Source organism: Alligator mississippiensis, chromosome 3 (assembly GCF_030867095.1).
Source record: "Alligator mississippiensis isolate rAllMis1 chromosome 3, rAllMis1, whole genome shotgun sequence".
In the NCBI taxonomy this organism is placed as follows: domain Eukaryota; kingdom Metazoa; phylum Chordata; order Crocodylia; family Alligatoridae; genus Alligator; species Alligator mississippiensis.
The window spans coordinates 46,094,345-46,108,194 of record NC_081826.1 but is presented as its reverse complement, the minus strand read 5'-3'; the positions used below and the strand labels follow the sequence as shown (position 1 = coordinate 46,108,194).

The window sequence follows — 13,850 nt, the reverse complement described above, 5'->3', positions numbered from 1 at the left end:
TGCATCTGAGCAAGACTGGCCCTTGCCTGGGCATGTTCTTCCCATAGGAGACACAGGTAGCCCACCCCTAGAAAAGGGGTGGTAGAATGTGACCTGTTTGGGACACCCTCTCTGTCTGGACCAGCAATGCGCCACACCACCTATCCATCCAGAGGCCCTGCTGGCTTCTACTCCCCTGCCCCTTACCTCTGGCTCCACTGCTTTTCCTTGCTGTGGCCCCAGCTTTCTCCTTCACCTCTGCCCAGGGCCCCAATTAACTCCCAAGTAACCCCAGAGCCCCAACTGACCCTGAGTAACCCTGGGGCACTATGACCCTGACTAAGCCTGAGCCCAGATTACCCCAAACACCCCCTAGTGTTACTAAACAGCCACCAAAGTGCATGTATGTGCTGTTTTAGTGTGCACGTGCGCGTGTGTGTGCAACTTTGTATCACGCCCTCCTAACAGTGCAATATTAAGATCCCGAGTGTTGATCTGGCACGTGTCAGCTCAACAGAAGCAGCCTGGTTTTCTGCCAGTTCACCTGCTATATTGTTGGGGAGCCCACAGGCTTTCAGTGTCCAGAGCTATAGATTAACCTTGCCATACCTACTGTCACCATTTAGGAATCCTATGGCTTTCTAGCTGCACAAGCTTTCACAAACCAGCTGGCTTGCAAATAAAACTTCAGGAAGTCATCTGGCTCAGGAGCTTGTGAACCTGATGTTTCTGGAGCCCTAGAACCACAGATCCTAGAAGCCTGTCTTTAGACTGCTGGGCTCTTCCTTATAAAACCTAGAGCCAGGATTCTTGGGACTTTTGCACTTCCATGGAATGCCCTAACCCTGAAGCCAGGGATCCTGGAAGACAGCTACTGGGTGACAGAGGGGCAGCAGCGAGACTTAAAAAAAAAAAATCATCATCAAATTCACTTAGCAATAAGGCTGTGTGAAGCTTCGGATGCTGGTTCAATTCAAAGGAGATTCGGCAGCCGAATCTCTGAATCCAAATTGGGAGACCAATTTAAAAGGTCCAAATCGATTTGAAGCTCTCTGAATCAATTCAGAAGCTTCAGAGATTCAGGCAGTCCCCGATACTGCCGCGGGGATCTGGACCCAGACATTGTGCTGGTAAGTGGGGGGTGGGAATGGGGGGCTAGAGCAGGGGGAAGGGCACCATGGTGGGAACCCCAGCCAGGCCCCATCCCCTGCCTGCTCTCCCAGCCCCCGTGACCACCCCCAACCCCTGCCTGCTCTCCCAGCCCCATCAATAGTTGCCCTGTCTGGCACCAGCATCCCAGCGCTTAAAAATAAAAGCCCGCATTCACCAGCTGCTGCAGCAGCCCTTGTGACAGAGCCCCGCCATGAAGAATGGGGCAGTGAGGAGCAGCAGGGATCGCCCCCACCCCTGCTTGGCAGAAGCCGGTAAATGTGGGGCTTTGAAAGAGCCAGGATGCTGGGGCCAGGTAGGGCAGCCATTGATGGGGCTGGGAGAGTGGGCACAGGATGGGACCTGTTTGATTTGGAGATTCGGCCGATTTGGCAGCGGCTGAATCTCTGAATTGGAGTTGGCTAAATTGATTCGGGACAGCGATTCGAATCACCAAATCGAATCACTGTCCCCAGAATCAGCCGAATCCAAATTGAAAGCAAACACTAGCCGGTTTGCACAGGCCTACTTAGCAGCTGTCAGCATTCCAAGGATAACTATTTTTTCCCAGCTGATATTTCTGACAGCCATTTTATCAAAATTTATTTTTAAGGGAAATATATTTTTAAATGGTTTCATTCTGATTCAGAACAAAATTAAATTTTAGAATGCTGTAATTTTCCCAGGAGCCCTGAATCCTGAGTTTTGGCCAGCTCTGTATTAGGGCCAGGGGCTTGCATAAGGTCGCTTGCCAGGAGATACCTGGCTACTTTGGTTTGTCTCCCAGCTCCAATCCTGTTTCTTGCCAAGTGCTGCCTTCCAACATTGCACTTACCTTGTCCTCTGCTCTTCTAGTTTCTAACCCCTGCCCTAGGTTCTGCATTCACAGTTATGATGTTCACCCATGACTTTGCCTTCTAATTCCCATTTACGATTTTGATTTGAATCTAGACTCTGGTTCCTGATCTTGCATCCAAATGACTGACTTCCTGATTTCTTGAACCTGGGTCTTGGCATTAGGGTTGTAATGCCTAGGGAAGACCATCCATGTCCTGGCCCCTGCATTCTAGTGTTAAGTGCTTGCTTCTCTGCAGGTATTTAGGTGCCTAAAGATACAAATGTTAGGACACCTGGTAGAATTGGGAAAAAAAAGTTGAAAGTGCCTCATTGATAATAGAAGTAAGGCACCTAGGGTCCTTTGGAAAAAAAAAAATCTTACTAGTCACCGAAATCCCTTTGAAAATCTGGGCTTCACAAGGTGTTCTCTTGCATAGGCATGCCCTATAAAAATACTTGTAAATAAAATAAGGACCCAATTCTTGAAAATGCAACATGCTTTCAAATCTTACTGGAGACTTTACAAGTGGAGGATGCTCAGAGGTCACAAGATCATGCCAAAAATAAATAAAAATAATTTCCAACATTTCTAAATATGCTATTGTTAGTTTCAGCAAATAAATAAAAATAGCCAAGGAAAGAAATCTGTAGTTCACTCCCACAAACAAACAAAACAAACAAACAAACAGAAATAATTATGCCAATAGCATTCTGTTTCACAAAAGTAACAGAGATAAAAATCACAGTATCAGTTTCTAAATGCTTTAAAACACAGCAAACTATAATTTTAGTTAACTAAGTCTAAAGTATATAAAGCATCATCATAAATACTAGAAATCAAATACAATCTTTTTATGCAGGGTGCTAAGACTTTCAAGGGCTAAGCTCTAAGAAGGGGGCAAGCTGCTTGTTCTCCTCACTCACTCTACCTTCCTCTCTACTGCCTGACCCCCTGCAGCAGTGCGAGGGATGAATTAAAGACAAGCCTCCAATAACTAGATTCCATACACAGAAAATTACATCAAACGTATACATTTTCCACGTATAGAATCCAATTATCGTGGGGGTGGTAATTAATTCAGGGTCATCTTAAATTCAAGTAAATTCAATATTCCTCACACACTAATAACTAAATCAGTGCACCTGAGATTTTACAAACTATATCAATTCCCATGGGAAAATGTTTCTGGGAAAATTAGGATTAATCATGCAGTCAGCAAATAAATCCTATTTTTCATACCTCCAAAAACATCCTCTCATTTTTTTTTATTTTATTTTTTTTAAGGACTATGCTTAGCCTTTTTTCCCCCACTACCAAATAACATAGAACTCAAACTAAAAATGTGTCATAAATATAGATACAAAACGATACAAAAGGGTAAGAGGCTCTCTTATATTTGCTTTGAAATAATTGTTTTAGCATTTCTTTCCAAACTGGTTCAAATTCTGTTGCCATTTGTTCTTTCACTGAGATTTATGCACAATCCTTTATGGACCTTCTGGACTCCATCCTGATGCCCCTGCTGGAACACGTGGTGCTTCTGAATTGGTGCAGGGGATGGATCAGATGACCTTTGAGATCATTCTTAAGCTTATGATTCTAATGGGAGATATTACTAATTTTAAGAACATTTGATTTTTTATAACCATACCAAAGATGCTATCTATGTACTCAAGAGTACAATTTCCAACATGTCCTTCACCACACACTATTTTTGTCCAGATAATCTGCGTTAACTAAGTGACCATAGTTTAGCAAATATCAGGGCTCTAAAATGCATCATTAAACAGTTAATATTTTTTTAATTTGATTTTAAATGCCCTGAAGCTCCAGTAACTGAGGCTAAAGAAATTAGTTAAATATTGGAAGTTTGTTAGGAAAAAACTGTCTAAACACAAATAATTTAGTGGAGAGATGCTACTACTTTGTAGATGGTAGTATAAACTTTATAGGATTTTTTGTTCTAAAATTTACCATTAGCAGTGCATGGCTAAAGGTGCAGTATACACATTTCCAGCCATTCAACATTCAGAGATAAGGCTGAAACCTCTGAAGATGAAAAATAACTGATTTGTCACCAAATTATCTTTTTTTTCCCTTTAATTGTGAAGGGACTTTGAGGTACAAGTGAACATTATTATTATTATTATTATTTTGCTAACAACACAGGTATAAGAAAAATGAAAGTGAATGTGAAATGATTTCTTATCCACTCAGAGATGACAAATACTAGCATCTTCTGTTCCATAAAAAGCCCTCTCATAAATAAAAATGCAGTAAGTTTTCATCTTTTTTCCCCTTCTTTTTTATGGCAGGACTAAATAACTATAATAAAGCCTTGCAAATATTTTTACTTCATAAATGGGGTTGGGGGGTGGTGTTAGAAAGCATGTCTCTGGTGAGAGGCTTTTGTATACTGACAGAGTTCAACTCCTAAAAGCTGTTAACGGTACATTGGTTTATGGTTATTCTTTTCAATTTAATAACTGCAAATAGTAACTTGTACTCATTCCTTGGAATTGGAGTGGTGTGTGCGTTGCTAACAATTTTTTGAAAGGAAAAACTCCTCCTGACATTATGCATAAACAATTTTACAAGGATTATAAACTGCTCTCTCTTTTGAGTAGGAAAATATAGGCTTCAACTGAAATGCCTACATTTATAAAGAAAACTGACTGAACCAAGCCAAAAAGTATTAGATAAGTTTCTGGTACTACAGAGTTCCAAGATTTGAGATACTAATAACTAAAAAAAAAAAAAGTTCCAGAAAATAATTCATATAATCAAATACATGAATTTGACTCACTTTCCCCTTAACCTGCAATAAATTATGGGTTTGGGTTTTTTAAAGTAAATTGTTGATTTTAAAAACAGTTACAAGAAAGGAATCCTAGGAATAGAAGCAGCAAGAAAGTTTTGTTTTTCCTATTCATATTTGCTATTTACCTACCTACCAACTTTAGGGTGTAATACTACTACTCATCATTATAGTATATGAATACCTTCCAAGTAAAATTAAAAACAAGAGTGAAGTTCCTAACAGACTTTTGGGAGTTTTAACTCTTCCCTTTTGATTGTTTTTGTTTGGTTTTTTTATGAATTCTATTCAGGGTAGATTTTGATATGCTTTGATCCGTTTTAATTTAATTGTCCTCTCTCTTCTCTACTCCCCCTTTTTTCTCTCTCTCTTTTTCTTCTCTCTCATCACAACATGCTTAACAAAAAAAGAATACACAACAAAAAAGTAGTACATGAAGTTTTATTTATTGTCACCAGGTTTAGATTTTTTTTTAGAAAACCTGGTATTTATTGTAAAAAAGAAAAGAAAAAACCCAACATTTATGATTATTAACTACCATATTAATATGCAATGCGTTCTGCCAAGCCCCCCGGTCCTGGTTTTATTTTTCTGGCATGCTGGCACTGCAACAACCTACCAGTTAGATGTTGCAGTTTTTGCCAAAAAACTTTGCCTACTCCTCTCGTACAGGCAAGACTCTAGGTTCTAGACTACTATGGAAGTATACTCCATAGCCAAACCCACCTGACCAGGAATGTTTACTCTCCGATTCTCTGGGCTTTGTGATCTGCGTTGTCCCAGAGGTGCACAGCTTATGCACACAGATAAAATCTTTGTCTTAAAATGTGCCTCAACTGATTCAGCTCGAAAAAAGTTCTTAAACTGGCATCAGAAGCTACCTAGAAACCAAAGGAACTTTAACATGGGCATGACATGTTCATGGCTGTTGTGGCAAAGGCAGCCACAATCTGTCTTTTTTTGTTTACTACCTTTTAAAATAAGATCCAGAAAGCACAACAACCAGGCTATGAAATATAAAGAAACATCTTGAGCAAAAACGACAGAAACGTAAAGAAGGTGATTTGTGGATTCTTGGCAACATGGACACTTTCCTACCATCAAGTGCCCACACTCCCACTTCCCCACAATGCAGTTCATTCAAATATTCATTTTTTAAAAACTAAGATTTTTCAACCAACTTGTACCAACATTTTTTTTAAAAGATTGCAGTTATACCCATGTTTATGTCCATTTCTGCACAGGCAAAACCACATATGCTTTATCTGGCAAGAGCACCTTCCTGTAGTCTGCAGAGGTTCTTAATGCCATAAGTCGCAGAACACAATCAAGAATCACAGAGAAAAGGGGCAAACCTCTGGCTTTGAGGTCCTGGCTTTTCTCTATTATTGGCAATCTATAGCACGCCCACCCCAAAAAGCTCTCTTTTTGGTCAGCTCCCAGGAAATAAGGTTTTTTGTTTTTTCAAAGTATGTGAGGGGGTGGTTGGGAAGCAGTCTCTGCAGCCTACTGCCATCTCTCCCTGGAGTAAAAAGTGCATCCAGATGTCATACTATTTACAGTAATTATTTACATCAAAGAGAGCTCAGTCTCTTCAGTCACAGTAACTGGAAGAATTTAGTTGAAAAGGTAGCTAGAGTTAGGCAAGACTTCCTGGGAAGTTTGCAATGATGGATACAAAACAATGTTATGTTGTTATCTGGGTAAGTACACAGATATTAACAATTCTCAAGCAACACTAAGGGTGATGCCAAGATGAATGCTAGACAACCAGCCTGTTAAATGGCTGTACTGCTCTTGACCTACTATTATGTTTTTGAAAGAAGTTTAAATCGACGGCAAGATATTTTTAAAAATAATTGCTCACTTGTACTATCTGAAATTTATAAAAGCACTACACAAATTCATGTCAGTCTAACTACATGGAGGCCAGAGGGTTTTTGTTTTGTTTTGTTGTGTATCATCTGTTTAGTGTTAATGGTTATAATCAGAATAAGACTACTTGTAGAAAGTTGAGAACTGGGATACAACTTAAGAGCAGGTTCTGGTGACTGTCCCAGTTGCCATCTACTTGCAAGCTGACCTATTCCTACAGCAGCTAAGACTCCCTGGTCTTATTGAAATCTATGGTAAAACTCCCATTGATGTCAGAGGAACAAAATCAACTGTTAAGGTTCTTAAGGACCAAGCAGATGAAATTTTCATTATAAAAAAAAAACTGATGGTAAATTATATTATTTTACAATAATAACTCTTAATGGTTCATCCTGCATAGAGGAGAAACAAGTCCTGCATGATGATCCTAATCTATGTGAGAGATAAAGATTTTGTCCCTTTAAGGAAAGGAAAAAGATGGGGAAGAAGAAAGAAAGACCTGCTGAAAAAACAAAGAAAATGGTGTAAATGGATACTGAAGGAGGCTTGCTTGTTTTTGTTAATTTGACTTTCTATCAAGGTTTTTTCTTTATATTATGTAAGCACAACTCTCACCAATTCATGGAATAATTTTCTACACAATCCAAATCTTTGTTTAACATGAGAATGCAGACAGCACCAATGTTTTGAAATAATAGACAGCTGGAAGAAGCATTCTGGGTTCAAATTGCAGTAACTAAGAGAGATAATCTAACCCCTCCATCACTTTCCAGCCACTTTAGAATCACTGGGTCAGAAGAGACTTGAAGGGTCATTTAGTCTACTTCCCATCCCAGAGATGCTCATCTGGCCTCTTTTAGAAAATCTCTGATGAAGGATATTCTGTAACTTCCTGAGGCAGCTTGTTCCATTATCCCATTGCTTTTTCAGTTAGGAAGTTTTTCCTGAGATTTAATCTAAATCTGTTTTGCTCTGGTTTAAACTGGTTGCTTCTTGTACTGAGGACTGGCAAGGAAAAACAACACTTCTCCGTCTTCTTTATAGCAGCCTTTCAAATATTTGGAAACTGCTTCCATGTCTCTCCTTCATCTCCTTTTCTGTTAAGTGAACATAAATTTACCTGGTATAGCTTGTATTCCAACTCCTTCTATTTGTTGCTCATTCTGGGTCCACTCCATTTTTTCTACATCCTTCTTATAATGGTGACACCCCACAACTTGATAGAACACTTCGGCAGAGGCCTATTCAGCCTCAAGTTAGGTGGTACTATCACCTCCCATGTCATGCACACAATGCTGTTGTCACTGCAAACCAAGTGTATTTGTTTGGAGATGGCACCTGCAGATGAAGGGGTGACCACATGTCTCCTACACTGCATCTGCATTCCTTCTGTGTCATTTAGATTGTTCTAATTACAAGGTTATACACCTTCTATATAGAACCAAAAATATAAATTTGATAATAATCTTTATTAGTTTATTTTAAAAGGTACCTTGTAATCCTGAGCTACCGCTTTTGTACATTTATCATCATACAAAGACATGTCATTTACAGTTTGAAGAATACATTTATTGTGCTCCAAAATCCTCATCTGAATGTCACTTTGCCTAACAGGAACATAGACAATTTAAAATATTACGTGTATCCCTGGAACATTCACATTATTTTGCTCATCTGACCCCAATATCTAATGACTATTGTGTTCTAAACTGCTCGGGACATTCCTTCTGAATTCAGCAAAAAATGCCTTTAAAACCGTTAAGATGGGCAGTGCAAGAACTGGTCCCTTAATCCTTTGGGAATGCATCATTAGAAAATCAATTTCTGTTTCCGTATTCTCTTGAGAGAACCAACGTTAAATTGACCGACAGTATTTTGAAGGAATAGTCCGAGTAACAGTTTACTAATTTTCATATTATAGTAGTCAGTGTAAAGTTACAGTTTCTCCCTTTGCAGTGACCGATGCATAATTCTCCCAACAAGGAAAAGTCTGCCATGATCAGCTGAGAGTAAGAGGAAACCCACCATCACCTTATCTTCACCTAAATGACATTTAAGTAATATAAAACAAGTCATATGAAATGCTTCCCTTAGACCCTGTGTAAAGGAACTCATACAAATAACCACAGTTAAGTTCCATAAATCCAATCATGGCTTTTAGGATTTGCCTGTAAAAAGCAAAACATTAATAAGTCCCAGGATCCTTGAGAAAAACATTTATCCAAGTTAAATTCCAATACAGGATAAATGGATAATTTCTGTTATTTAACTGGATTACCAAAATATTGCATCTCTCTACCTGAAAATCTGAAAGCATACAGTGTTTACAAATGTTCTCTTTAGCAACAATTTCAGTTCCCAAAAGTACACTCTTATATTTCACTTCTGGAATAAGGTCACTATGATCTTAGGTAAAATGTACAGTAAGCAGTTCAAGCAAAATGCTTATTGCTTAGATTTTAAAGCAAGCCACTTTAGTACAGTTGTAATTAAAATGCAAGTACAAATGTAAAGCTACTGTAGAAACACTTATAAACACCTCTTGCTTTTGAATACTTACTGATCACCTAAAGAATGGTGCAGGCCGCTTTTAAAATAATAAAAAGGAACTGTAAAACTATACCGTTTGTTGGAATGAAATTCAACAATACTTAAGACAGGTGTATGGACATGTAAACAAAGCTTTAGTATTCAGAGCTTGAGAATCTAGCAGCAAAACAACCCATTTGCATATAATGTAGTGCAATGAACATTTGTTCTTAAAAGATCCCCAGTCTTAAAACTACTTTTAACAGAATAGAATCCTTACGGGAAAACAGTTGAAAAGTGTCCAACATGTAGAATCCAGAACTAGTAGAGAGACTGTCTCACCTGCTACAATCTACCAATATAAGTCTATGCAAAACTGTGCTCTGGATAACTGACTTTTATGGCTCCCCAGTAACAGGCTCGAATAAGGCAGATCAAGCCTAAGAGGTAAGCAATAGCCCAAGAAACATATGTTGCATGAAAACGCATGGCAAAGTCTTGTGTACCAACCTGGAAAAGAAAAAGAGAGCGTCAGATGCACAACAGTCTGGGTTCTTGGAGGACACTAGTGTTTCTTTAAAGATATTTAAGTATAAACCGATATGAGTTGCTGTCTTTTTTTTTTTTAATACTCCCAGAGATATAGAATATTAATTAATTCATTAGAGTAAATTATACCAATATTATAAGTGATGTCAAACATGCAAGCTGTTTTGTTTTTTTTTTTAAATCCAGCAAGTTTCTTGTTCGTACTCACTTTAATACAGAAAATCCTCCACTAATTTAAGCATGCAAACAGCTTGTTTTCCACCACTAAGTTAAGAAGGCTAAGGGGGAAGTGTACACTGCCCCCCCACAATGGTCAAAGTAAAAATAAATGCAGTTTACAGAAGCAGTAGATGATTTCATCTGCATACACATAAAAGGCAATATGGCTTATCTAGGAATGATACTGTAAGGGGCATATAAAAGACATTGTAGAAGATGAGGAGCTGCAAGATGTGAAAAAAGCATACTGGGATGTGAAAACCTTAACTTATGCCAAAACAGTGTTGCATGTTCAGTGCTCTAGAATGAAACCAGTTTTTACCACTGCCCAATCCTAGGCATAACACTAATTGGGTAGATAAGATAATTAAGTCTGCTATTTTTAATTTTCCTGGGTGGCCCATTATTTTAGTTAGATTTGGCTAAATCAAAGCATCAAGCCAACCTTTTATACATCTTTCATTATTTTCTGTACTTCTACCTTGATCAGTTTTATTAATTTCATCTGTAAAAATACTTCTAAATTTTGTAATTTTCCCTCCTATTCAACTCTTCCCATTATTTTTACCTTTCTCTGAGCTCATTCTATTCCTGCTACATCCATTTTACGATGGGGTGATCAGAAACTAGCATATTATTCAAGAGGTAGTACCATTGGTTTATACAATGGCTATTTTATATATACACTATTAATTTATGTACTTTTATTAATATAGCCCAAGATCTTGTTTGATTCTTTGACCACAACATCATATTGATCAGATATTTTCTCTCAGATTTTTTCTAATATCTGCAAACACAGGAATCCATTAGTTTCTTTAAGGTGGCTAATTACTCATTACAATGTGCCTCACTACATATTTGCATTAGTCATTGTATGGGTCAATTGCATAGCTTCATAGGTCTTTCTTAAAAATTCCTCACAAAGCGTACGGGCTTTTCAGTGTGACAGAGGTCAGGTCCATACTACTGCTTTCTGCCAGAATAGCTGTATCAGCCAAAGGCCCAAAAAGGTCCCAAAATTCCTAGATTCCTTGCTGGGGTCACTTGATACCAGCTGACTTTCTGCCTATGGCAGGGCAGCTGGACCAGATCATCTCTTGAGGTCCCTTCCAGCCCCTAATGTCTATGAAATCTATGAAAAAGGTTTCATTTCCAACTAACATCAGAGACCTATTGTATTCTTTTTTAAACTAGAGGTGTGGTTTTACCAGTACAGCTTGTTTCATTCATGGGTGGTCGTTTTATTGTACTTTTACAAAGTGCAATTTCACTAGTATAGCTGCATCCATAAGAACACTCTGCCAATATAGTGTACGTGTAGTCTTATACTAATGAAATGCTCTAGCAGAGATTACTTGCAGACTATTAATATACATTACACACAATCATAATTGGAACCAAAATGCACACTTTCATTTTAGTTATAAGCATGCTTTTAATGGTTAGTGAATGATGTAACCATGCCAAGTTTATGTATTATGATGTTGTAGTTATATACTCAGACTAAGGCCTGACTGGTAGGCTCTTAGGGAGGCACAAAAGAACTTAATACTAATACATTTTGAACCATGTTGTTTGAAAAATAGATAGGAGAGGCTACTGTATTTACTCAAATACAAGGTAAGGTCACCCTCCACCCCAAGTCAGAATGGGAAGGGGGGAGAAGCCCCACATCTTACATCTGCATACAAGAAAACCTCATTAAATACATTGTCCATCATTAATCTGCTGCCAAAAACAGAATGTACTCAGTAACGAAAACCAACTGTGAAGTTCATTAAACGCAGCCAACACTGAGCATGACTATAAAACCTACGATTCATATTGGACAAACGTAAGTGTGCATACATGTCCCTTCAAAATAAAAATGGGTGGGTGTTCCCTCCTCAGGGAATTGGCACCAGGACTGAAGGAACTGCAATACCAGGTCAGCACTCAGAGGCCCAGAGCCAGCCCCAACACCCTTTCCTCGGTGCCAAAAAAGCTATATTTGATCTTGGCCAAAAAGTCTAACATGCTGATGGGAATCTACCACAAGGACAAGTTAGTACAACCTGTCTGAATAAAATACATGTTAGTGGCCATTGTGCACAGTCCCCCTTCAGCACCTATTCTTTTTCAAATCACAGTGAACAACTACACTGAATACATTTAGACTTCCTCTTCACTTCCACAGCTAAGCTGTGCCTTTCCCATTTCCAAAGATCCCTGTGTCTGCACCAGCCTTAATGTCTGGCAAACATCAAATAGGGCCCCAAACAGTTCAACCAGAATCCCTCAGTTGCCCCATCTCTCAGCCTGTCGCATATGATTAGTATGGGCCGGCCCTCCATGAGGTGCAACTGGACCAGGCTGTATGTGCAGATGAGGGACAGGGCATTTTTGGAGGATCCCAAGACTCAGGACAAGAACAAGCGGGGGCTAATCAGCATCTCTCTCTCTCCTTTGTGAGGGTCTCTGGAGTACACATACATATTGAGCAGACCTGACCTATGGGGTCACCATGGCTTGAAGTGCTGTTGACTCTGCTCAGGTCCAGTTCAATGAACTATATGGTAAATCATAAGTCTTTTGTCTTTGGATTAATCATGCATAGTTTGTACTATATATAAAGTAGGTGCAAAAATGCTGCTTAAAAAGTGTGTTTATGGAGTACCTGCAATTTCAGAAGAGGTAAAATGCATCAGTTCTGACTGAACTAAGCCCCTGGGTACTATATGCAGATTACTTCAGGTGTGTTTATTTCAAGGTCAGTGTTTTCAAATTTCCTCCTTACTTCCATGCTCCCAGGGGTAGCAGAGTCTAACAGTAAGGAAGGGGGGAAGGGTCTGCAGAGGGAAGAAACTGGGGGGCAGAGGGCAAGGTGGCAACCTGACCTCCAGATTTAAATTTTCCCTGTGGTAGCACTGCAAGTGGGACAAATTCAAGTTAAACCTCCAATAATTAGATTCTATGCCTGGAACGTTGTAACAAGTTTATACATGTTTCATATATAGAATCTAATTATTAGGGGTCATCTTATATTTGAGTAAATAAGGTCATCTATGGACAAATGGACACAATCCAGTACAGTCCAGAAAGCCCCAACTAATAGTAAGCCAGGTGAAAATTAAGACTCCTTTCTCCGAGTGTTTTACCTTCCCTAATGGTGCTTTTCAAGGACCACTGAGGAAGCAGTCTAGCCTTACACGGCAGGGAGGCAGGCAGGAAGCTAGGAAGAATTCTGATGGAAATCTACCTGATCCTTATGAAATGTGGGTGTTCTGGCAGCATATTTCAGATTTCAAGTCAACATTTTAAGTGGAAAATGTCTGGCCAGCTGCAGTTGGTTGGTCTTGCCCTCAGTGCCCTCTCAGTCCCTAAGAGCAGCTCAGTGAGCGTACTGAAAATGATGAAGCAGCCCAACTGTGGAAACATTTCAATGTTTCTGAAATGAAAATACTCCGAAATGTATTTCTGTGAAAAATTAAACATTTGCCTTTTTGTCCCAATTAAGGACAATGTTGCTTCCCTAACTTTGCAAGAGGCAAGGATTTCTTGTGGCAATATCTTTTATTGGACCAACAGTTTAATTGGGATAGAGTTAGATAGCTTGTCTAATAAAGATATCACCCTGCATAATTTCTGGATCATCACAGCTACATCACCTTAACATTCCCTAACTGAGTGTGTCTTCTGCAGACATTTCAGTTTGCCACACAGCTCTAAGCAGAACCTTACAGAAACCTTCCTGCCTTTTATTTATTTATTTAAAGATGTGTGCTAAAATATGAGTTTCTGCTCAACAGTGGTCAGACAGTACTAAAATGTTGGAACTGAAGAAATGCTACTCAAATGCTGAGAGTTGCGAAAACACTGGGGCCCCCTGTGAAAATTAGCATTGAAAAATAC

General features: G+C 39.0%; 1 protein-coding gene across 2 annotated transcripts in view; it reads right to left on the bottom strand.

The window, feature by feature from the left end:
* Positions 1-8,109: 8,109 nt before the first annotated feature.
* PIP4P2 (phosphatidylinositol-4,5-bisphosphate 4-phosphatase 2) overlaps positions 8,110-13,850 on the bottom strand; it is a 53,592-nt gene continuing 47,851 nt past the window's right edge. For both annotated transcript variants that reach the window (XM_019486544.2, XM_014610197.3), the window contains exon 7: positions 8,110-9,698. In XM_019486544.2, coding sequence (XP_019342089.1) covers positions 9,555-9,698 — 144 coding nt within the window. In that variant the 3' untranslated portion in view covers positions 8,110-9,554. The remainder of the gene's footprint in view (positions 9,699-13,850) is intronic.